The 21,584-nt window shown below is 42.5% G+C and overlaps 1 protein-coding gene across 1 annotated transcript in view; it reads right to left on the reverse strand.

Annotated features, from left to right (window-relative positions):
* Positions 1 to 21,584, reverse strand: part of LOC108414946 (NACHT, LRR and PYD domains-containing protein 12-like) — a 52,690-nt gene that overhangs the window by 15,573 nt on the left and 15,533 nt on the right. Inside the window, 2 exon segments of the mRNA XM_037543762.1 lie at positions 15,866 to 16,039; positions 20,919 to 21,092. Coding sequence (XP_037399659.1) covers positions 15,866 to 16,039; positions 20,919 to 21,092 — 348 coding nt within the window.

The following is a 21,584-nucleotide window of genomic DNA, read 5'->3' on the forward strand; positions in this document are numbered from 1 at the left end:
TTGTCGGTGTAGTTGACCCACTGAAGCTGACACTTGAAGAAATTCCTTACTTGGCCACATGAAGAAATCTTCACTTTCTTCTCTAAGTTTGGGGTTAAACGTAAAAGGTATGAACGAAAAGACAAATTACACAGACAACAAAATGCCCAGATCTGATCTAAGCGTTCAAAACTTTTCTTTGTTTAGTTAAATTCCTAGTTCTCGAGTCTGATTGGTGGCGGTTACTCTGTGAGCCCCTTCCCAGAGAAACTCCCTTTTTTGTTCCCTATAGGTAACCCTTAGGGTGTCTTTCGTGGCCGGAAGACTTAACACCATAAAATCATTACTTCTGCAGAATAAAATCAAGTAAACAAGAAAAGTAAAATAAAAGGCCAAATAAACCAATAACAGAGAACTTAGAAGCATATTTAGTGTTCTACAATCACTACTTTTTAAATGGTTATTTCAGTAACTTTCAGAAGGTTATCTTACGTATTCTTAATGTCTGGCAAAAAGGAAAAGAATACACATTTTAAGTAACTGAGTATACAAATACAAGCATCATCACTTACAAATCAGATACAGTTAATGGTCAAAGATGCATATAAATGAGTTTTCCTGGGGTCGTTTGTGAGCAACTGTCCTTATGGTGGTGATGTGGCAGTTCTCGTTTTCACCCCTTTAAGGTGCTATAGGTCCATGTTTAAGATCTTCAGGGAATTTAGAAAATGCGAGTTTCGGTCCAGATTGTCATATCCATTTCATTCTTGGTATGTCTCGTTTAGTTGAAAAAAAAAGTTCTAACGAATGGTTGCAGTTTGGGGTGGATATGTACCTTAGAAATGTACGTTCTGTCGTTTAAAGAAAAGGCTTGGAGAGCCATATGGCCAAATTCCAGAGAGTTGTGGTGTTGCCCCCCTGGGTTGAGAAAGAGGGGTTCTGGTCCTTAGTTCAGTCGTAAATTTGAGTGAGTTTGGGGTTGGGAGTGTTAAGTCAACAGATTTACACTCTTTAACTCCAGATTCGCTGGAGCCAAAAGGCCCCTAACTTCAGTTTGTTAGTTAGGTAAACACTCAGCTTGAAGTAAAGCTTCAGCCAACGTTCGCTACATCGGTAATCTATGGGTCTAGTAAGTTACCACCAATTTCCTACTGATGTGCATAAGCTAATTGTGGCTTTTGGCAATGAAGCATGAACTAGCATGAGACATGTTCAGTAAAGTTATTGTGCAAAATATCTGTGTATATGGTGATCATTTCCACCTTATGGTTACAAGGAAGGTATCCAGTAGGATATTCTAAAAATCTCTCCAAAATTGAATAAATTTTTCAGTTGGAGGAGAAAATTTGAATAAGAAGATGGCAAATAAGAAGCCAACTTCAGATTTGTGCCAAAAAGTGGGTCCGGACAAACAAGTTGGCTAATCAATTGCATCTGCTGTACGCAACAGATAATTAAAATTAAGGGAAGTATTTTTAATTTGTGACGACACATTCACATTGTTCACATTTCATCTTAAAAGTTCATCTTCAATAAAAAAAAACTGTTGTTTTCCTTGCTGTTCAAACTAAAATTTGTTTGTGCAATTACTGTGCACACCAACTTTCTGAAGCCATTTAAAAGATCTTCAACGTATCCCTTTTTAACTCTGTCATCCTACCTTCTAATATATATTTTTTTTATTTAAAATTTCTAAAAATTGCCACAATCATTCCACTGCTGAAAACGACTGTTAATAGTGGTCACAATGACTAGCATCAGTCGCACTTACACTGGTCATCATCAAGTGTTTTGAGATGCTGGTCTTGCAGCACATCAAAGCCAGCCTTCCACCAACCTTCGACTCACACTAGTTTGCCTACAGTGGGAATAGGTCTACAGAACATACCATCACCACTGTTTGGATCCACCTTGAACATCAGTCAAAGCCACTGAGATAACATTGGCAGTATGTTTTCCCTTGCTGCATGTAAATAAAAGAGCAGTCACTCAAAGAGCTGTTTTCTGCCTCTTCTTCTATGCTGACACAACATATATAGCCCAATCTTAGTCCTACTGAGCCTAGACCTTGCCCCACATAACCCAAACCTAGTCCTACTGAATCCAATGCTAGTCCTGTTGAGCCCACTCCTAGTCCTGCAGAGCCCATTTTTTGTCCACTCCTTGCTGCACAGAGCCTATTTCTAGTTGCTGGGAGAGTCCACTCTTAGCTGCACTAAGTCAGCCAGCACCTGGATGCTGTGCCCCCACAAAGACAGACAACCATTAGTCAGCATCAGATGACGTCACAGCTAGCACAGAATACAAAGACAATAAGTGCTCATTCAGAGTCTTTGTTATTGAAGGTGAGAGTGTAAATAACCTATTCAGCAGATCAGTAGCCCAGGCAATAGGACTAGTGAAAAGAGTTCTCCAGGTCAGCAGTGCTGGGGAATAGTTTGGCCTGCTTAAGACACAGCCAGTGAAAATCGTGCCACAGCTCACAGAATTCCCATACCACTCCTGAAGCCTGTAAAGCAGGAACTAGAGAGAATGGAGGCTAATGACATCATACAAAAGGTTACTGAACCAACAGAGTGGTGTGCACCCATGGTGCCAGCTCCAAAGAAATCAGGAAAGGTGTGTATCTGTGCAGACCTCAAAAGACTAAATAAAGCAGTGAAAAGAGATATTTATTCTTCCAACAGCAGAGGAAATCATTGCTGGCCTGAGTGACTCCACGGTTTTCTCTTCATTAGATGCAGCAGCAGGCTTCTGGCAAATTCAGCCAAAGACAACCAAAGACTCACAACATTTATAACGCTGTTTGCCAGATGCTGCTTTAAGCGTCTGCCTTTTGGGATCACAAGTGCCCCTGAAATCTTCCAGAGAAAGATGGTAAAAACACTTCAAGGCCTACAGGGGGTGTCTGTTTATATGGACGACATAATTATTCATGGAAAGGATGTGACAGAACACGATGAGCCCTTACAAAGGGTGTTTTACAAAGACGTTGGAGCCAGAGAATGTTGCACTTCCTAGGCCAAGTGATCGATGCAGATGGCGTGTGACCCGATCCAGCCAAAGTGTCAGCAATTAAAAATCTCTCTCCACCAGAGAATGTCCAGGAGCTCAAAAGAGTGCTGGGACTGGTCAACTATCTGGAAAAGAAAATCCCCAACCTAGCCACTGTTGTTCAATCTTTGTACGAGTTACTGAAGTCCAACTCTGTTTGGACATGGGGTCCTGCACAGATTTCAGCAGATTAAATGACAGCTCACAATGTCACCCACTCTGAAGTATTATGACGTCAACAAGCCTACAGCAGTTTCTGCTGATGCAAGTAGTTATGGAATCGGTGCAGTGCTGATGCAGCTTCATGGACAAGAATGGAGAGCAGTGGCATATTGTTCCAGACATTTAAGTGACGTAGAAACCAGGTATGCCCCGATAGATAAGGAGTGCTTGGCAGGTGTTTAGGCCTGTGAGCGATTTGGAAAATACCTGTGTGGCCTAGAGGGGTTCAAATTAATCACAGACCATAAACCCCTAGTCCCTCTGATCAATTCAAAAGACTTGGACAACGTACCAATCAGATATCAAAGACTGTTGATGGTTGAACCCCATATAGGTGTATGCACCAGACCCTGGTCATACAGATACACTGTCAAGGAGCCCCTGCAATGACACACTTAGTGACAGTGACACACACAGGGATGTAGAGTGTTATGATGCACCTGTCATCGAGGGCATACCTGCCACAAAACAGAAGATGGACAGCATCCGAGCTGCCGCCAAAGCAGACGAGGGGTTGCAGATTCTGAGCAGGTACATATAGTCAGGGTAGCTAGAACACATTGAGAAAACACACCCTAGAGTTAGAGTTTTTCCCTGTGAGAAGTGAACTGTCTGTGCACAGTGGGTTAGTGACCAGAGGCACCAGAGGCATGATAATCATACCAAAAGCACTGAGAGCAGAGGTACTAGATCATATTAATGGTGGACATCAAGGCTTGTCTAAGTGCAGAGAGAGAGCAAACACCTCAGTATGGTGGCTGGGTATATCATTCCAAATCAAAGACAGGGTCTTATGTCAATCATGTAACAAGCACAGGCAAGCTCAGTCCAGGGAACCGCTGCTCTCTACACTGCTTCCTAGCAGACCATGGAAAAGAATTGGCATGGACCTGTGTGAACCTACCTAGTGATATCACTACTCCAGATATATTGAAATTTTGCACATGCCAAAGACAACTAGTGCCCAGGTTGTGAAACAGCTGAAGGCCACTTTTGCCCAGTACGGTATCGCCGAAGAGGTGGTCAGCAACCACAGGCCTTAGTTCACAAGCGTAGAGTTCAAAGAACTAGCTAGGGAGCTTGACTTCACACATATAACCTCCAGTCCACACAATCCACAAGGAAACAGGCATGCAAAGAGAGCTGTTCAAACAGCAAAGGGGATATTATACCAAAAAGATCCTCTACTAGTTCTTATGTGCTACCGAGCCACACTAAGCAACAGTACGGGTGCGAGCCCAGCTGAACTACTAATGGGTCACAAGATCCATACCACCTTGCCTACCCTCAAGAGTAACCTGTGACCCAAATGGAGAAGCAGAAAGATCATCAAGGCCAGGGATACTTTGGAGAAACAAAAACAAGCCCACTACTTCAACAGACACCATGGAGCAAGACGTTTAACCACATTGCGACCAGGTGAAAATGTCTTGACTAAGTTGGATGGTCAAAAGTTATGGTCAACACCTGCAATAGTGACCAAAGAAAGCATCACGCCAAGGTCCTACATCTTTGAGACAGAGCACGGCACTACATTCAGACATAACCACCTTCAAGCTGTGCCAGCAGCACCACCAAAAGTTACCACTCAAATGTCTAGAGTATTAGATTTGGATTTAAGACAGGCTGTAAAATATGTTTGTTAAAAGGACAGGACAGGTAACATATGTTAATGTGTGAGTTTTAAGTAGGCATTCTTTACCGGGAACCTAAATTCAGTTGAGTAGAACTGCTTTGTGAGTACCTTTTATAATGTAGTTGAAAGTCCTACTATTACTTTATTGAATGAAGAGACTATATTAATCTTTGTGGGGAGATGTCATAGAAGATATTATTCAGGCAAAAGCTTGTGAGTGTTTTGTGAACTACGAGTGTTGCTGTAGTGGAGTTTGGGCTGCTGAACTGAGAGCACGTGAATGAGAGCAGCCGGGATTTTCTTTGAGATAAAACTTATATCAAGTTGCAAAAGAAGCATCTGCGTGTGTCCTCAATTCATTACAAAAGTTATATCAACTGTTTATCTCACGACTGTTAACATTAGCAGAAATTATCTAAAGGCTAGGCATTGTTCATATCTGTGTTAATTAGCTCATGTCGTTACCCTCTTATGCTGACAGTTTTTTCTTCTCTGTTAAATGTTACCCAAACAACAAGCCATGGGTAACGAAGGACATTAAAGCTCTCCTTAACAACAAAAAGAGGGCCTTCAGAGCTGGAGACAGGGAGGAGGTGAGAACGATCCAGAGGGAACTGAAGACAACTATCAAGGAGGGTAAGATCAAATATAGGAGGGAGCTGGAGTGGAAACTCCAGCAGAACAATGTGAGGGAGGTTTGGAGTAAATTCAATCATATGGCTGAGTGTATCCAGTCTTCCTCTTCTTCAATGATGACATAATGCTTTTCTATGTTGGGAAAATTCTTAACTTTAGAAACTGTGTGATAACTCAGAGAAAAATTATTCAGTGCAACGTGGAGTAGTGAGGTGGACGCATGCACTGAGAAAAGCAAGATTTATTGAGGTCAAATCCAGGGTCGTGGTCAGAACAGTCCATGGTCAGTGAGCCAAGATGAAGAAATCTGACCTGAAAAATGAAAAATGACCGAGACGCAAGAAGACTACAATGGGGGCTGGAAGAATGAACACCTAACAATAAATACCATACATCAAACACACAGACAGAACGTCAAACAAAGACCAACACAGACCAGGGCAAACACGGGCCTTATATGTCACAGGGATGACAAGGGACAGGTGGTAAAAAGGTGGAAAAATCAGGGGTGGAGTAGTGAAACAAGGGGGCAGGATATCAAAGAATCAAAACAAAGGGGCATGTGGACGACCAGAAAGTAAACAGAAAAGCACATGGAGGAGTGGGAGGAGCCTATCATGACATTTGAATTGTCTCCTCTGCATTTTACCATTTTGTTTTTGTCTAAAATTTAACAAACAAAAGTAGGACTGTAATACTTGCAGAGTTTGAATACAAGCCTGACTCCCTTGAATAAATTGCAGACTCCCCAGTTAGGATTCCCCACTAAAAAGAACAGACAGCACTGCACACACAGCCCAGTAAGCTGTACAACAGGAAAACCTACAGATGAACCAAAAACAGCACAGAAACGTTCCAGAAAGCAATCAGCACTCAAGAAATTTACTCACGTCTAGACACCTTATGAACACGTCACATGTTCAGAGCAAATAAGGTGTGAATAGTTTGGTTTCCACCCATGCATGTTTTGCATATTTTCCAGGTGTTAACAATATGACAATATTTATCTTTACCATGAAAAATTGTCATATTACAACAAAATGCTGTTTCTGAGCATATAGTGGATGTAGTCAGTACTTAAATTACTTAATTACAAAGACAGCATAATATTTAAACATTTTTAATTAGGTTTAGTGAGGTGTGTGTCACACTGAACAAAAGACACTGAATTTATATTTTTTGATAGTAATGATCAAAATGGGGCAGTACTGATGTTTTTTATTTGTTCCAACTTAATCAAATCTAAAAAAAAAATAAGAAATAGGTTACAAATTCTGTATTATGAGAATAAGTACTGTGATATTAGATTTTTGGCATATTGCCCAATTCTAATGTTTTGGCATATCAAATCAAAAATGCTTAGTGGAATCAGGCAGATTTCCATTAATTATAACACACAACAAAGAGAAATCGAATGTTTGATGCATTTAGAACGCAGCAGACCCCATTCATACCATTATAAATCTATGATGTGCCAAGAGTTGAGCACAGGCACTGATTCAGGATCAGACCACACAAGCACACAGCAGCAATCCTGATTAGAATTATGAAACAGCTTTAAAAAGCTATATCACATATGAGAATACTCAGTTAAAAATCATGCTCTGGGACCGTGGTCTGGTCCTAGAGACTGAAAGACACAAGGAGTCTTGTCTGCTTAACGAGCAAAGATTGTGTCAGCTTTGCTAATAAGACTGAGACAGTGCTGCACTTACTGACAGAATGCACAAAGTTTAATTAGATTCAAACAGAATTCTTGACTAAAATTACTATACATCTCCTGTAGTTAAGAAGATCCCAACACGGATAAGCACCGCCAAGTTCTTTGTGTGGCAGATGGTGTTCTTGTTCACTTATTCTCATTTAATACTACTGGCATCACTTATTCTCATTTAATACTACTGGCATGGGTTAATATTGGGACGTCACTGTGACCCTATAAAAAGGAGGGCTTAGGGAGTCCTCTGCCCTGCTTGCCCCTCCATTTAGTTTTTACTCTGCCTCTTCATTGCTTTGTTGCCTTACATCTCCACTATTTTGCTGTTTCACGGCTTTACCTCAGGTAGGAATAGTCCATTTATTTATTATTAAGAATGTTTTAGCTAGTGTATTTACTCTTTAATTATTCCGCTAGAATTGTCCCGCCGCTGCTGCTCCTATTCTTTGATCGATGTCGCGCTTCATATCATTGATGTGGGCCGAGTAAATCTCGGGTAAGGGAGGTTAATGTCCCTCTGCTGCTCCTTCTTCGGTGGTGCTGCTGTTTTTCTTATGTTTTTGGTTTCGTTTTTTTCTCCTCTGCTCCATATTTTGGGGAAGCGGTATATCTTTTTAAGCTGCTACTTGAAGACTAGTTGTTAATTTGCTACTCCCTTGGTTATTTATTTGTTTTTGGGTAGTTGTTTGTTTACTTTTTTTGGGTTTTTTGCCCAGACGCGGGTTATCTCCTTTGGAGATTTCCGGTTTTTTTTTGTGTTAAGGTTATTTATTTATTTTTTTGACTCTTGTGTTGGGTTTTTTTTGTTTCTATTTTTCGAAATTCGTTAGATTATATTTTTGTTAATATTTTGGGCTTAGTTTAGTTAATTATTTCTTTATTTATGTGTGTATTTTTTTTTTAGTTTAATTATTCTTTATTTTCTTTGAAGCGCAGGCCTTATTTTGGTTTGGCTTGTAGCTCTTATTTGTATCGTTTTTCCTACTGTTTAATTTTATTTTTGTTATGTGAGTGGTTTATTTGGGTATGTTTTCAGTTTTGGGTTTGTTTATTTAGTTATTCTGTTTTCTTGTGACTCTAATTGGTTTTGTTTTTTTGTTTAGGAATCTCTCTATGCTTTTTCTTTTTCAATAAATTGCGGTGGTAGCTAACTTTCTAGTTTCCAGTCCCTAATATGGGATCATTTTCCATGTTCTTTTAGACAAGTGTTGATTTAATTTAACAGCTGCAGCTAAGTATTTTTATAGTTTTAGATAGCTATTTGATTTTTTTTAATGAATGTTGACATGAAATAAAAGTATTTTCTGAAAATAAAAACTGACTTGTGGAAAACATGTCTCTGTCTTAAACAAAGGAACCTGAGTTTTTCTTGTGGCTAGAATTACTAATTATTTCCCGAGGTGAAATTCCTTGGGTGGCGTAGTCGATGATTAAAGGGTAATTTTATATAACCCTATTTTAGTGTGCATTATCCCTTTTGTAATGAACGTCACAATCTGGCATAGTCGGCAGGATTTGTTGTGTTGACAGAGACTTGTGGTTCCATTTTTGTTGTTGTTGTTGTTGTTGTTGTTGTTGCTCTGTATTTTTATTAATATATTCTCTTCCTTTTCTTCTTTCTTTTGAGTATAGGTGGAGAACAAGCAGCAGCACCACAGATAAGGATTTGAATATTTTGGTGGGTGGGGTTAGTTTTTCTTCTACCTCTGGTAATTTGGAGTCAGCACTTGGTTAGTTATGGCTGAGGAAATTCAACAGCTTCGGGAGCTTGTAGCACAGCTTCAGGCTGATAACCAGCGTCTCCTTCAGGAGAAGGGTGCCTTGGTGGCAGGTGTCAGCTTACCAGCTTCTCTAGTTAATGAGCCTTCTGCAGTTGCTAGCCCTGTTACTACTGAACGACTGGTTGTCGTTCCTAGGGATAGGAAGTGCCCTATGTTTACTGGTAAGTCCGGCATCAGCGTAATTGAATGGATAGAGGAAATACAGGCATGTATGCGGGCTCGACATCTGTCAGTTCTTGACCAAGCATATTTTATCTTTGATCATTTAGAGGGAGAAGCACGTAGAGACATAAAGTATCGGAGTAGTGCAGAGCGAAGTGATCCCACCATAATATTTGATATTTTAAAAGAGCTGTATGGTTGTGCCTCATCTTATGTCACACTCCAGCAGGCCTTTTTCTCTAGACGGCAGCAGGAGGGCGAGACATTATTGGAGTTTTCCTTAGCTTTAATGGCTTTAATGGAGCAGGTTGAACAACAGGCACCTGCTGGCACCCTTGATGTCAGAGTATTGCTCCGAGACCAGTTTATTGAGCATGTGCTGGATGTCTCCCTTCATCGGGAACTTAAACAGTTTGTTCGTCGGCACCCTGGTGCCACCTTGTTGGAGGTGCGAGGGGAGGCTATGCGCTGGGAGAGGGAGGGGTTGCCCGGGGGAACCAGGGGATGTAGTTTTTCTTTGCCGTCGGCTTACGGGGTGCAGTATGGTGTGCAGGGGATCTCTCCAACCCCAGTAGTAACCCCTCGAGCATCTGAGTTAGGGGAACTGAAGGAACTTCTGAAGCGGCAGCAAGGTCAGATTGATCAGCTGACTCAAGCCCTTACTTCCTTGCAGCAATCGTCCAGATTTAATCGACCCCCTTCTGGTCGTGTTGTATGTCATAGGTGCCAACAGCCTGGCCATTTGGCGAGGGAGTGTGAGGGGGAGCGTGTTAGCCCCCGTAGTAGTATTCCGTCTGGCGCTCGTTTTAATAGGGCTAGATTTCCTTCTGCTGCACAGCAGGAAAACTAAAGCCCACTGAGTTGCGGAGCCAAAGCTCAGAGGGGGCATTTTCGGGCTCAAAGGCGGACAATGTGCACCGGTTGATGTCATTCTGTCCTAATATTACAGTTTTTATTGGGGGGATAGCTGTGACTTGCTTGGTGGATACTGGGTCCATGGTGTCCACCATAACAGAGAGTTTATTTTTAGAGCAGTTTCAGTCTTGGGGTCCTGATCGTCTTCAGTCTTGCCACTGGCTGCGTCTTCGAGCTGCCAATGGGCTTGATATCCCCTATATTGGCTATCTTGAGCTTGATGTAGTTTTGTGTGGTAAAGTTGTCCCTCAGTGTGGTATTTTGGTGGTTAAGGATCCACCTGGGGCATCTTCGTTAGCTCCTGGTATTTTGGGCATGAATGTTATCAGTCGCTGCTACCAGGAGTTGTTTGGGGTGCATGGTTCTTCTTTGTTCAGTTTGCCTTCAGTGTCTCAGGCCCCAGGTCCAGTCTTGGATGCACTGCAACAATGTCATTCCTCTGTTTTTCAGAATTCCAGGAATCCTTCTGGCCAAGCCAGGGTCCGTGGTGCCCGTGCAATCCGTGTGCCAGGTGGTGTTATGAAGCTGGTGCCCAGTACTTGTCCAGAGCACTTCTCTGGTGAGGTGGTATTGCTGGAACCCCCTGAGAGTGGGTTACCAGCAGGGTTGCTGGTCTCCCCTTGTTTGCTGCCAGTGGTCAGAGGTACTGTTTATGTTCCTGTGGTCAATGTAGGCACCACAGAGATGCTGCTGCATCCCTGTGTTCAGTTAGGCTCCTTGAGTCTTGCCTATGTAATTAACCTTCCTTCTGGGGTTGAGGAACAGAGGTTTGCTACTGCAACTATGTCTTCACAGGCGGTTGCTAGTTCTGTACAGACACAACTTGAGTCGTTGGATTTGTCTATGCTGTCAGAGAAGGAACGAAGTGAGGTTGTGTCTCTGCTACAGAAGTTTCAGACAGTGTTTTCTGCTCATGAGAGTGACCTGGGTTGCACAAATCTCATCTCTCATGATATCCCTTTACTGGATGAGGTTCCAGTGCGACAGCGTTATCGGCGGGTTCCCCCATCAGAATATGAGGTAGTGAAAGCCCATATTAATCAGCTGCTTGAGGCTCAGATTATCCGGGAGAGCAGTAGCCCATATGCATCTCCCATTGTTCTGGTAAAGAAGAAGGATGGGAGTATGCGTATGTGCGTGGACTATCGCCAGCTGAATAGTAAAACTAGGAAGGATGCTTTCCCCCTGCCTCGTATTGAGGAGAGTCTGGATGCCTTGTCCGGATCTCGGTGGTTTTCTACTCTGGATTTGGCCAGTGGCTATAACCAGGTCCCGGTGACTGAGAGGGATAAACCCAAAACAGCTTTCTGCACTCCCTTTGGTCTGTTTGAGTGGAATCGTATGCCCTTTGGTCTCTGTAATGCCCCAAGCACGTTCCAACGGCTCATGCAGAGGATGTTTGGCGACCAACAGTGTCAGTCATTGTTTTTGTACCTCGATGATATTGTGGTATTTTCCTCATCCGTCTCTCAACATATTCAGCATTTGGAGGTTGTTCTTGACCGACTCCAGAGGGAAGGATTAAAAGCTAAATTAGAGAAGTGTGCCTTCTTTCAGCAGGAGGTTAGTTATTTGGGGCATGTTATTTCTGCCAAGGGGGTTTCCACTGACCCTGCTAAGGTTGAGGCCGTGGCTCAGTGGCGGCGGCCTCAAACCGTGTCAGAGTTACGCTCTTTCCTGGAATTCGCCAGCTATTATCGGCGTTTTGTGGAGGGTTTTGCCCAGTTGGCTGGCCCTCTCCATAGATTGGTGGCAAAACTGGCTGGCACCAAGTCCAAGAAGGGGTCTGGTCAAACTGTGGGTGAGGCTTGGACGCCTGAGTGTGAGCAAAGCTTTGAGGCCTTGAGGGCAAAATTGGTTTCTGCCCCCGTGTTGGCTTATGCAGACTTTTCACGTCCCTTTATTTTGGAGGTGGATGCTAGTTACAGCGGTTTAGGGGCAGTCCTTTCCCAGGAACAGGATGGTCGCCTTAGGCCGGTGGCCTATGCCAGCCGTGGCCTTCGTCCTACAGAGCGCAACATGACTAATTATAGCTCCATGAAATTAGAATTTCTGGCTCTGAAGTGGGCCATGACCGAAAAATTTCGGGAGTATTTGTTGGGTCATCGCTGTGTTGTGTTTACGGATAACAACCCCTTGAGTTATCTTCAAACTGCAAAATTGGGGGCTATGGAGCACCGTTGGGCGGCTCAGCTCGCTGCTTTTAACTTTGAAATTAAGTATCGGTCAGGTCGGAGTAACCGGAATGCTGATGCTCTTTCTCGGCAGTATGCTCCGGGGTCTAATTGGACGGAGCAGATCTTGCCAGGCACTGTCATCCCGGCCTCTTTGCAGCAGGTATCAGGTTTGGATAGAGTGCCTGTCATCCAGTCCTTAGTTTCAGTGTTCCCTGGCTCCTCTCCATCAGACCTTTGCCAACTTCAAGGGGCAGATCCTGTATTGAGGGACCTCTGGCACTTCTGGAAGGAACAAAGGCAACCCACTCCAGAAGAGAGACGATAGCTTTCTCGGCCAGTGTTGGCCCTTTTGCGTCAGTGGGATCGTCTGGTCGAACAAGATAGGGTATTGTTCCGCCGGGTGTTCCGTCCTGAGGGAGGTGAGGAGAATTTGCAGCTTCTCCTGCCTGCAGCCCTCAAGGGGGATATTTTGACCTCCTTACACCAGGAGCATGGCCACCAGGGTGTAGAGCGGACCTCGGAATTGGTTAGGGAGCGCTGTTACTGGCCTGGAATGGCTTCAGATGTGAAGCAGTGGTGTCAAGAATGTGAGCGCTGCCAAGTGGCTAAGGATTCTGGGTCAGGACCACATAGTTTTATGGGGCATTTGTTGGCTTCTAAACCCAATGAAATTGTGGCCATAGATTTTACCATCTTAGAGCCGGCAGCAAATGGTCTGGAGAATGTGTTGGTACTCACTGATGTGTTCAGCAAGTACACCGTGGCAGTCCCTACTCGGGATCAGCGGGCCACTACAGTGGGGCAGGTTCTTTTAGCCGAATGGTTTTACAAATTTGGGATACCCAGTCAGATTCACTCTGACCAAGGTAAGAGTTTTGAGAACTCTGTAATCCAGCAGGTTTGTAGTTTATATGGAGTGGAGAAGTCCCGGACTACCCCATATCACCCTGCTGGGAATGGGCAGTGTGAGCGGTTCAATAGGACTCTTCACAATCTGTTGCCCACCCTCCCTGTCACAAGGAAGCGGGATTGGCCTTCTTGTTTACCTCAAGTTCTCTTTTGCTATAATACCACTCCTCACCAGGGTACGGGTGAATCGCCCTTCTTTTTAATGTTTGGCAGGGAGGCTAGACTCCCAGTGGATTTTCTCCTCGGTCGAGTGTCGGAGCCTGTGTCTGGAGATGTGCATGATTGGGTGTCAGAGCATCAAGCCCACCTTAAAGTTGCCTTTGAGGGTGCCCGGGACAGATTGTTGCAAGCAGCTGGACGTCGAAAGGAACGTTATGATCAGAGGGTGCGTGAGGCAACCCTGCAGGTTGGTCAGTTGGTGTACTTGAGGCATAATAGCTGGAGAGGTCGTCATAAAATTCAAGACGTTTGGAGTTCTGTTGTCTATCGGGTGTTGAAGGCACCAGCTGGGGAGGGGGCTGTGTATACCATAGCATCGGTGGAACATCCGCAGCAGGTAAGACATGTACATAGAAGCATGTTAAAGGCCAGGGTACACTCAGTGCCCTTGCCTGCCCCATCGGGTGGGCCTTCACCCACTCCAGTGGTAGTGGAAGGCGATTCAGTCAGTGATGATGATGACTTGTGTGTGTGGGTTTCTAAGGCTCCTCCTGGTGCTGTCTCTGCAGTCCCGAGTGGGTCACCAATAGGCTCTGCGCCAAACCTCAATGTGGAGATGGGGTTAGTTGGTGAAGATGTGGTGGCTGGACCAAGGTTGGACCAAGGGGTGACTAGCTCCCTCCCAGTCATGTCCTCTTCAAGGGAACAACCTTTTAGTTTGCTGGCTTCGCGGCGTACTACACGTACCACAGCTGGACAGCACCCTAATATTCACCACCTTCCTAGATCTGTGGGTCCACCGGGCACAGGGTCTAATAATTTAGTAAGAGTGGTGCCTAGTGAGGGGTCTACCCTCTTCAGGCCATGGAACTAACAGTTTAGCGGCTAATCGTCAGGCGCCGATTTAAAGAAATGGGGGCAGAATGTGGCAGATGGTGTTCTTGTTCACTTATTCTCATTTAATACTACTGGCATGGGTTAATATTGGGACGTCACTGTGACCCTATAAAAAGGAGGGCTTAGGGAGTCCTCTGCCCTGCTTGCCCCTCCATTTAGTTTTTACTCTGCCTCTTCATTGCTTTGTTGCCTTACATCTCCACTATTTTGCTGTTTCACGGCTTTACCTCAGGTAGGAATAGTCCATTTATTTATTATTAAGAATGTTTTAGCTAGTGTATTTACTCTTTAATTATTCCGCTAGAATTGTCCCGCCGCTGCTGCTCCTATTCTTTGATCGATGTCGCGCTTCATATCATTGATGTGGGCCGAGTAAGTCTCGGGTAAGGGAGGTTAATGTCCCTCTGCTGCTCCTTCTTCGGTGGTGCTGCTGTTTTTCTTATGTTTTTGGTTTCGTTTTTTTCTCCTCTGCTCCATATTTTGGGGAAGCGGTATATCTTTTTAAGCTGCTACTTGAAGACTAGTTGTTAATTTGCTACTCCCTTGGTTATTTATTTGTTTTTGGGTAGTTGTTTGTTTACTTTTTTTGGGTTTTTTGCCCAGACGCGGGTTATCTCCTTTGGAGATTTCCGGTTTTTTTTTGTGTTAAGGTTATTTATTTATTTTTTTGACTCTTGTGTTGGGTTTTTTTTGTTTCTATTTTTCGAAATTCGTTAGATTATATTTTTGTTAATATTTTGGGCTTAGTTTAGTTAATTATTTCTTTATTTATGTGTGTATTTTTTTTTTAGTTTAATTATTCTTTATTTTCTTTGAAGCGCAGGCCTTATTTTGGTTTGGCTTGTAGCTCTTATTTGTATCGTTTTTCCTACTGTTTAATTTTATTTTTGTTATGTGAGTGGTTTATTTGGGTATGTTTTCAGTTTTGGGTTTGTTTATTTAGTTATTCTGTTTTCTTGTGACTCTAATTGGTTTTGTTTTTTTGTTTAGGAATCTCTCTATGCTTTTTCTTTTTCAATAAATTGCGGTGGTAGCTAACTTTCTAGTTTCCAGTCCCTAATATGGGATCATTTTCCATGTTCTTTTAGACAAGTGTTGATTTAATTTAACAGCTGCAGCTAAGTATTTTTATAGTTTTAGATAGCTATTTGATTTTTTTTAATGAATGTTGACATGAAATAAAAGTATTTTCTGAAAATAAAAACTGACTTGTGGAAAACATGTCTCTGTCTTAAACAAAGGAACCTGAGTTTTTCTTGTGGCTAGAATTACTAATTATTTCCCGAGGTGAAATTCCTTGGGTGGCGTAGTCGATGATTAAAGGGTAATTTTATATAACCCTATTTTAGTGTGCATTATCCCTTTTGTAATGAACGTCACATTTGTAAATATAATGAGAACAGTCAAGGTGAGTGAGAGCAATCTAGGTCAATCAGCTGTATCCACGGTGAGATAAGTCTAAGTGAATAACAGTGGCCATAGACATTACAGCGTACATAAATTACAGTCAATACAGTGGATACCCGTCAGTATAGAACCAGCAGATAATCATTGTCTTCAGCACTTCATTCTGATTCCATCACACACCCACACAAGCATCTCTGAACACAGTTGTTCATACCTGAGTGTGTTCAGAGTACATTGTGGATCCTCCAGTCTAGCAGAGAGCAGCTTCACTCCTGATTCTCCTGGGTGGTTGTAGGTCAAATCAAGTTCTTTCAGGTGTGATGGGTTTGAACTAAGAGCTGAAGCCAGAGAAGAACAACCTTTCTCTCTGATCATACAACCAGATAATCTGCAGAGAGAGGAAAATGTTTCTTTATAGACAGCGCCAGAGGAGACAATGTCAAGATAAGCTCCACAGTAGCTTAAGGAAGAATTACTGAGAATTACAGGAACCAAGACTCTAAAGTGGAATGCATCCTCCTCTGGGCTGCACCAGATAAAGTAGTTATAGAGACATGGATATAATAAACAAAGAAATTATGAGGAAACAGAAAATGCAGGGGGTAACCAATACTAACCCTTAAATGCATACTTTGGCTCTCTGGCACTGCATGAACTTATACCACTCCCACCCACCTCATCCCCTTTTTCAGTTAAGCCCCCTCCTCAGTCTGTTGTTAATAGGCTGAATGTCAAAGCATGTGTGTGATGCAGAATTACTCTATGTATACACTGTGCAAATGAAGTGCAGTTTTCCACTATTGACACAAGGTTTGTTTAAATGGTTGGCAAAATATTGATATATGTAATAATAAGAATCATGTTTATATTAATGGATGGATGGATGGATGTTTATATTAATCATGTCATGTAAAAGTCTTGTTTTAAATAACAAACTTTGTTTCTGCTGGGATTTCACTCTGCCTGAAATATGCGACCAGTTTAATTATTTATTTTAAGTAGAAACCTAACGTTTTATGATTTAAATAAGATGTATAATTAAAGTACTACAACCCCAATTCCAATGAAGTTGGGACGTTGTGTAAACATAAAAACAGAATACGATGATTTGCAAATGGTTTTCAACCTGCATTCAATTGAATACAATATAAAGACAAGATATTTAATTTTCAAACATAATCTTTATTGTTTTTTTCCAAATATTCACTCATTTTGAATTTGATGCCTGCAACACGTTCCAAAGAAGTTGGGACAGGAGCATGTTTACCACTGTGTTACATGACCTTTCCTTTTAACAGCACTCAATAAGCATTTGGGAACTGAGGACACTAATAGTTTAAGCTTTGTAGGTGGAATTCTTTCCCATTCTTGCTTGATGTACAACTTCAGTTGCTCAACAGTCCGGGGTCTCCATTGTCGTTGCTTCATAATGCGCAACATATTTTCAATGGGAGACAGGTCTGCAGGCCAGTCTAGTACCCGCACTCTTTTACTACAAAGCCACACTGTTGTACCGTGCAGAATGTGGCTTGGCGTTGTCTTGACTGAAATAAGCAGCACATCCCTGAAAAAGACGTTGCTTGGATTTTTTATGTTTATGGGTGGTGTTGATATATGGCTTTCGCTTTGCATGGCAGAGTTTTAACTTGCACTTGTAGATGGAGCGACGAACTGTGTTCACTGACAGTGGTTTTCTGAAGTGTTCCTGAGCCCATGTGGTAATATCCGTTACAGAATGATGTCAGTTTTTAATGCAGTGCCGCCTGAGGGATCGAAGGTCACGGGCATTCCGTGTTGGTTTTCTGCCTTGCTGCTTACTTGAAGAGATTTCTCCAGATTCTCTGAATCTTTTGATGATATTATGGACTGTAGATGATGAAAACCCTAAATTCCCTGCAACTGCACGTTGAGAAACGTTGTTCTTAAACTGTCGGACTATTTGCTCACACAGTTGTTCACAAAGTGGGGAACCTCGCTCTATCCTTGCTTGTGAGGAAATGAGCCTTTCAGGTAAGCTCCCTTTATAGCCAATCATGATATTCACCTGTTTCCAATTAACCTGTTCACCTGTAGAATGTTCCAAACAGGTGTTTTTTGAGCATTTCTCAACGTTCCAAGTCTTTTGTTGCCCCTGTCCCAACTTCTTTGGAACATGTTGCAGGCATCAAATTCAAAATGAGTGAATATTTGCAAAAAACAATTATCCATTTGAATGTTAAATATCTTGTCTTTGTAGTGTATTCAATTGAATATAGGTTGAAAAGGATTTGCAAATCATCATATTCTGTTTTTATTTATGTTTTACACATTGTCCCAACTTAAGAAAGGCTGAAAACCTTTTACCCACTCCCACAGCTAGAGCTAGAGAAGATTATCTCCTCTGCAAATTGCACAACCTGCACATTCGATGCAGTTATTATAAACCCTCTTTTAACTCTAGTAAACTCGTCCCTTAGCCTGGGCCATGTAACCAAAGCTTTTAAATGAGCACTTATCAAACCTCTGATCAAGAAACCAAATCTTGATGTCGTATTGCCTAATGTGGATAGCGTATTGCCTATGTCGATAGTGTATTGCCTAATTACAGGCCTATTTCTAACTTACCATTTATATCTATGATCTTAGAAAAAGCTGTGACCCAACAACTTAGTTCATATCTACATAAGACCCACATATATGAAAAATTCCAAACTGGATTCAGGCCACATCACAGCACTGAGACAGCTCTAATTAAGATAACTAATGATCTTCTTCTTGCCTCTGATCAAGGCTACGTATCTCTGTTAGTGCTATTTGACCTCAGCACAGCTTTTGATACAATAGACCACAATATTCTCCTAGAAAGGCTAGAAGACATGTTTGGAATAACAGGGACAACCCTATCATGGATCAAATCTTATTTAACAGAACGTTATCAGTTCATCAGTGTAAATCATTTATCTTCCAATTATTCAAAAGTAAGACTTGGAGTTCTGCAAGGCTCTATTTTAGGACCATTATTATTTACACTATACATGTTATTGTTAGGCACAGTTATAAGTAATCATGGCATTAACTTTCATTGTTACACAGACAATACGCAATTGTACATATCATCCAAACCTAATGGCAAATACAAATTAAAGAAAATAGAGGACTGTGTAAAAGGCATGAAATCCTGGATGTTACGTAGTTTCCTCCTACTAAACAGTAACAAAACAGAGGTTTTCCTTCTGGGTCCAAAATTGGCAAGAAATGATCAGATTTAAATTTAAATCTCGTTGACTTTCCAGTTATACCTGGTTCAGCAGCAAAAAATCTTGGCGTCATAACTCTTCACAGTCTCAATCTTCAAATCTAGGCTGAAAACTCACTTGTTCAGTTTAGCTTTTGGTAGTTAATGTTCCCCCTTAGATAAAAGGTCCATAGACACAGGAAATTATAGTAAACTGAGACGCTGGTGCTGTCGTCCCAATGCTCACATGTGGTCACTCAGGTTTGTGGACGGTGGAGCAGAGGGATGTCAAACTGTTTCAGAATGCACTGAAGGACAACTGACTGTTGAGCTCTCCTGCTACCCACTTCAGAAAAGCTGCCCATGCCCCAGCTGCCGCCACCAGCCTTGGACTAGTTGCCCACCCTACACTGAAGTTTTCATGGACTCCTAGCTATTACTACTACCAATAGTACTGCTATTAATATTAGTAGTATCATCATTTGTAGGTACTTTGACCAGAGGAGGATGGGTCTTGGTTCCTCTCAACCCTTGAGCCTTGATTCCTCTTAAGGTTTCTTCCTCAGCTCTGAGGTAGTTTCTCTTTGCCACTGTCGCCCCTGGCTTGCTCACCTGGGGGTTTTACATTCATGTTAAAACATTGTCTTTTCTGGAATTCTGTGAAGCTGCTTTGTGACAACATCAGTTGTAAAAAGCACTACAAATAAATTTGATTTGATTTGGCATGAGTTTAACTGTCAGGAGTGCTTAGTGACCCTTCTTGGATCGGGGCCTTGTCGTGGCAGAAGGGCTTGTGTGGTCTAGGGATCTTCAGAGCTAAGTCGTTGGGAGCAATATGCTCCTGGTAGGGTCTCCCAGGGCGAACAGGTCTGGAGTGAAGACCCAGAATAACACGATCCAAAGTTCCCCATGCATATCGTGCACAAAAAATTGTGTACACTGCCTCGGAAAGGGTCGGGACCTACCCCTGGAGCCAGGCCTGGGGGTAGTGTTCCATGGCGAGCACCTGGTGGCTGGGCAGCCCACGAAACCCGGCCGGCTCAGCCCGAAGAGGCAACATGGGGACGCCATGTGGGTGCAGTGCCATATTGGCAGTGGGAGATTGTGGGGAGGCCGTAGGTGGCCTAGGCCCTTGCAGCAGAAACTAGCTCTTGATACATGGAATGTAACCTCACTGTGGGGGGGGGGCGGAACTTGTGCAGGAGGTTGAGAGGTACCAACTAGATATAGTTGGGCTCACCTCCACCCACAGTGTCGGCTCTGGAACCAAACTCCTGGATAGGGGTTGGTCTCTCTCCTACTCAGGGGTTGCACAGGATGAGAGGTGCCGGGCAGGTGTTGGAGTTTGTCCCGGTGGATGAGAGGGTCGCCTCAATGTGAATTAAAATTAAGAGAGGAAAACTTTGATTGTTGTCTGTGCTTATGCATCAGATGGCAGGGAAGACTGATGGTCAGATCCGGTAGGCCCAAGTGAATAGTGAGGGTGTGCTGGGAATGACTGCCCCTGTTCAGAATGATTTCAACTCCCACCTCCGAGAGAGGTTTTCTCACGTCCCGGAGGAGGTAGGGGACATGGAGTCTGAATGGACCCTGTTCAAAACCTCCATTGTGGAAGCTGCCAGGTGTAGCTGTGGCCAAAAGCTTGTGGGTGCCTGTCGGGGCGGTAACTCAAGAACCTCCTGGTGGACACCAGTGGTGAGGGAGCCTGTCAAGCTGAAGAAAGAGGCCTTTAGGGATTGGTTGGCCCGAAGGACTCCTGATTCAGCAGATAGGTACCAACAGGCTAAAAAGGTGGCAGCTGCAACGGTGGCAGAAGCAAAATCTAGAGCATGGGAGGAGTTTGGTGAGGCCTTGGAAAAAGACCAAAAGAAATTGATCATAAGTCAATTTCATATTGTACAACCCCTGGCAAAAATGGTGGAATCACCACTCTTGGAGGAAGATCTTAAAATGTTTTAATTTTGTAGAAAAAATTCAAACCCACATGCTGTTGTTGAAAAAGCAAACAGCATCAAGTTTTAACATTCCACTCCAAAATGAAGAGAAAGCTGACCTGAGAATCTCCAGTTTGCAGTGTGAGCTCTTCAGTCCAGCAGACAGCAGCTCCACTCCTGAATCATGAAGCTCATTGTTACTGATGTCCAGCTCTTTTAGGGAGGAGGTTTCTGTTTGTAAAACTGATCCCAGATTTTCACAAGACTTTCCTCCAACATGACACAAAGCTAGTCTGCAAAAAGAGAGCATTACACATCTTTTACTGTATGATTTTCCAATGACAGCTACAACGTTCAGATATTTTTATATTACTATGAAACAGAAATACAATAGTATTTATCGGCTTAAAAAATTTATAAGGATAATAATTTTTAAAATTATATATATATATATATATAATTTTAAAAATTATTATCTGTTTTAATTATTTTTTTATTAATTAAAAAAATATATATATATTTACACTACATATGCTTATTACAGACATAATGTCTGCAACACATCCCAAAAACAGATACAAAAGCCTGTTTATCACTGCGTTACATCGCCTTTTCATTTAACAGCACTTCATACATTTGTTTAAAGACACAGACTGAACCAGTTGTAAAAGCCCAATTTCTTGCCATTTCTCAGGTATACAAGTCTGTACCTGCACAACCATGTTCGCTTCACTGTCATATACTGCACTTCATAACACACATTTTTAATGATGAGCAGGTCAGTC

The sequence above is a fragment of the Pygocentrus nattereri genome, chromosome 12, assembly GCF_015220715.1.
Source record: "Pygocentrus nattereri isolate fPygNat1 chromosome 12, fPygNat1.pri, whole genome shotgun sequence".
Classification (NCBI taxonomy): Eukaryota; Metazoa; Chordata; class Actinopteri; order Characiformes; family Serrasalmidae; genus Pygocentrus; species Pygocentrus nattereri.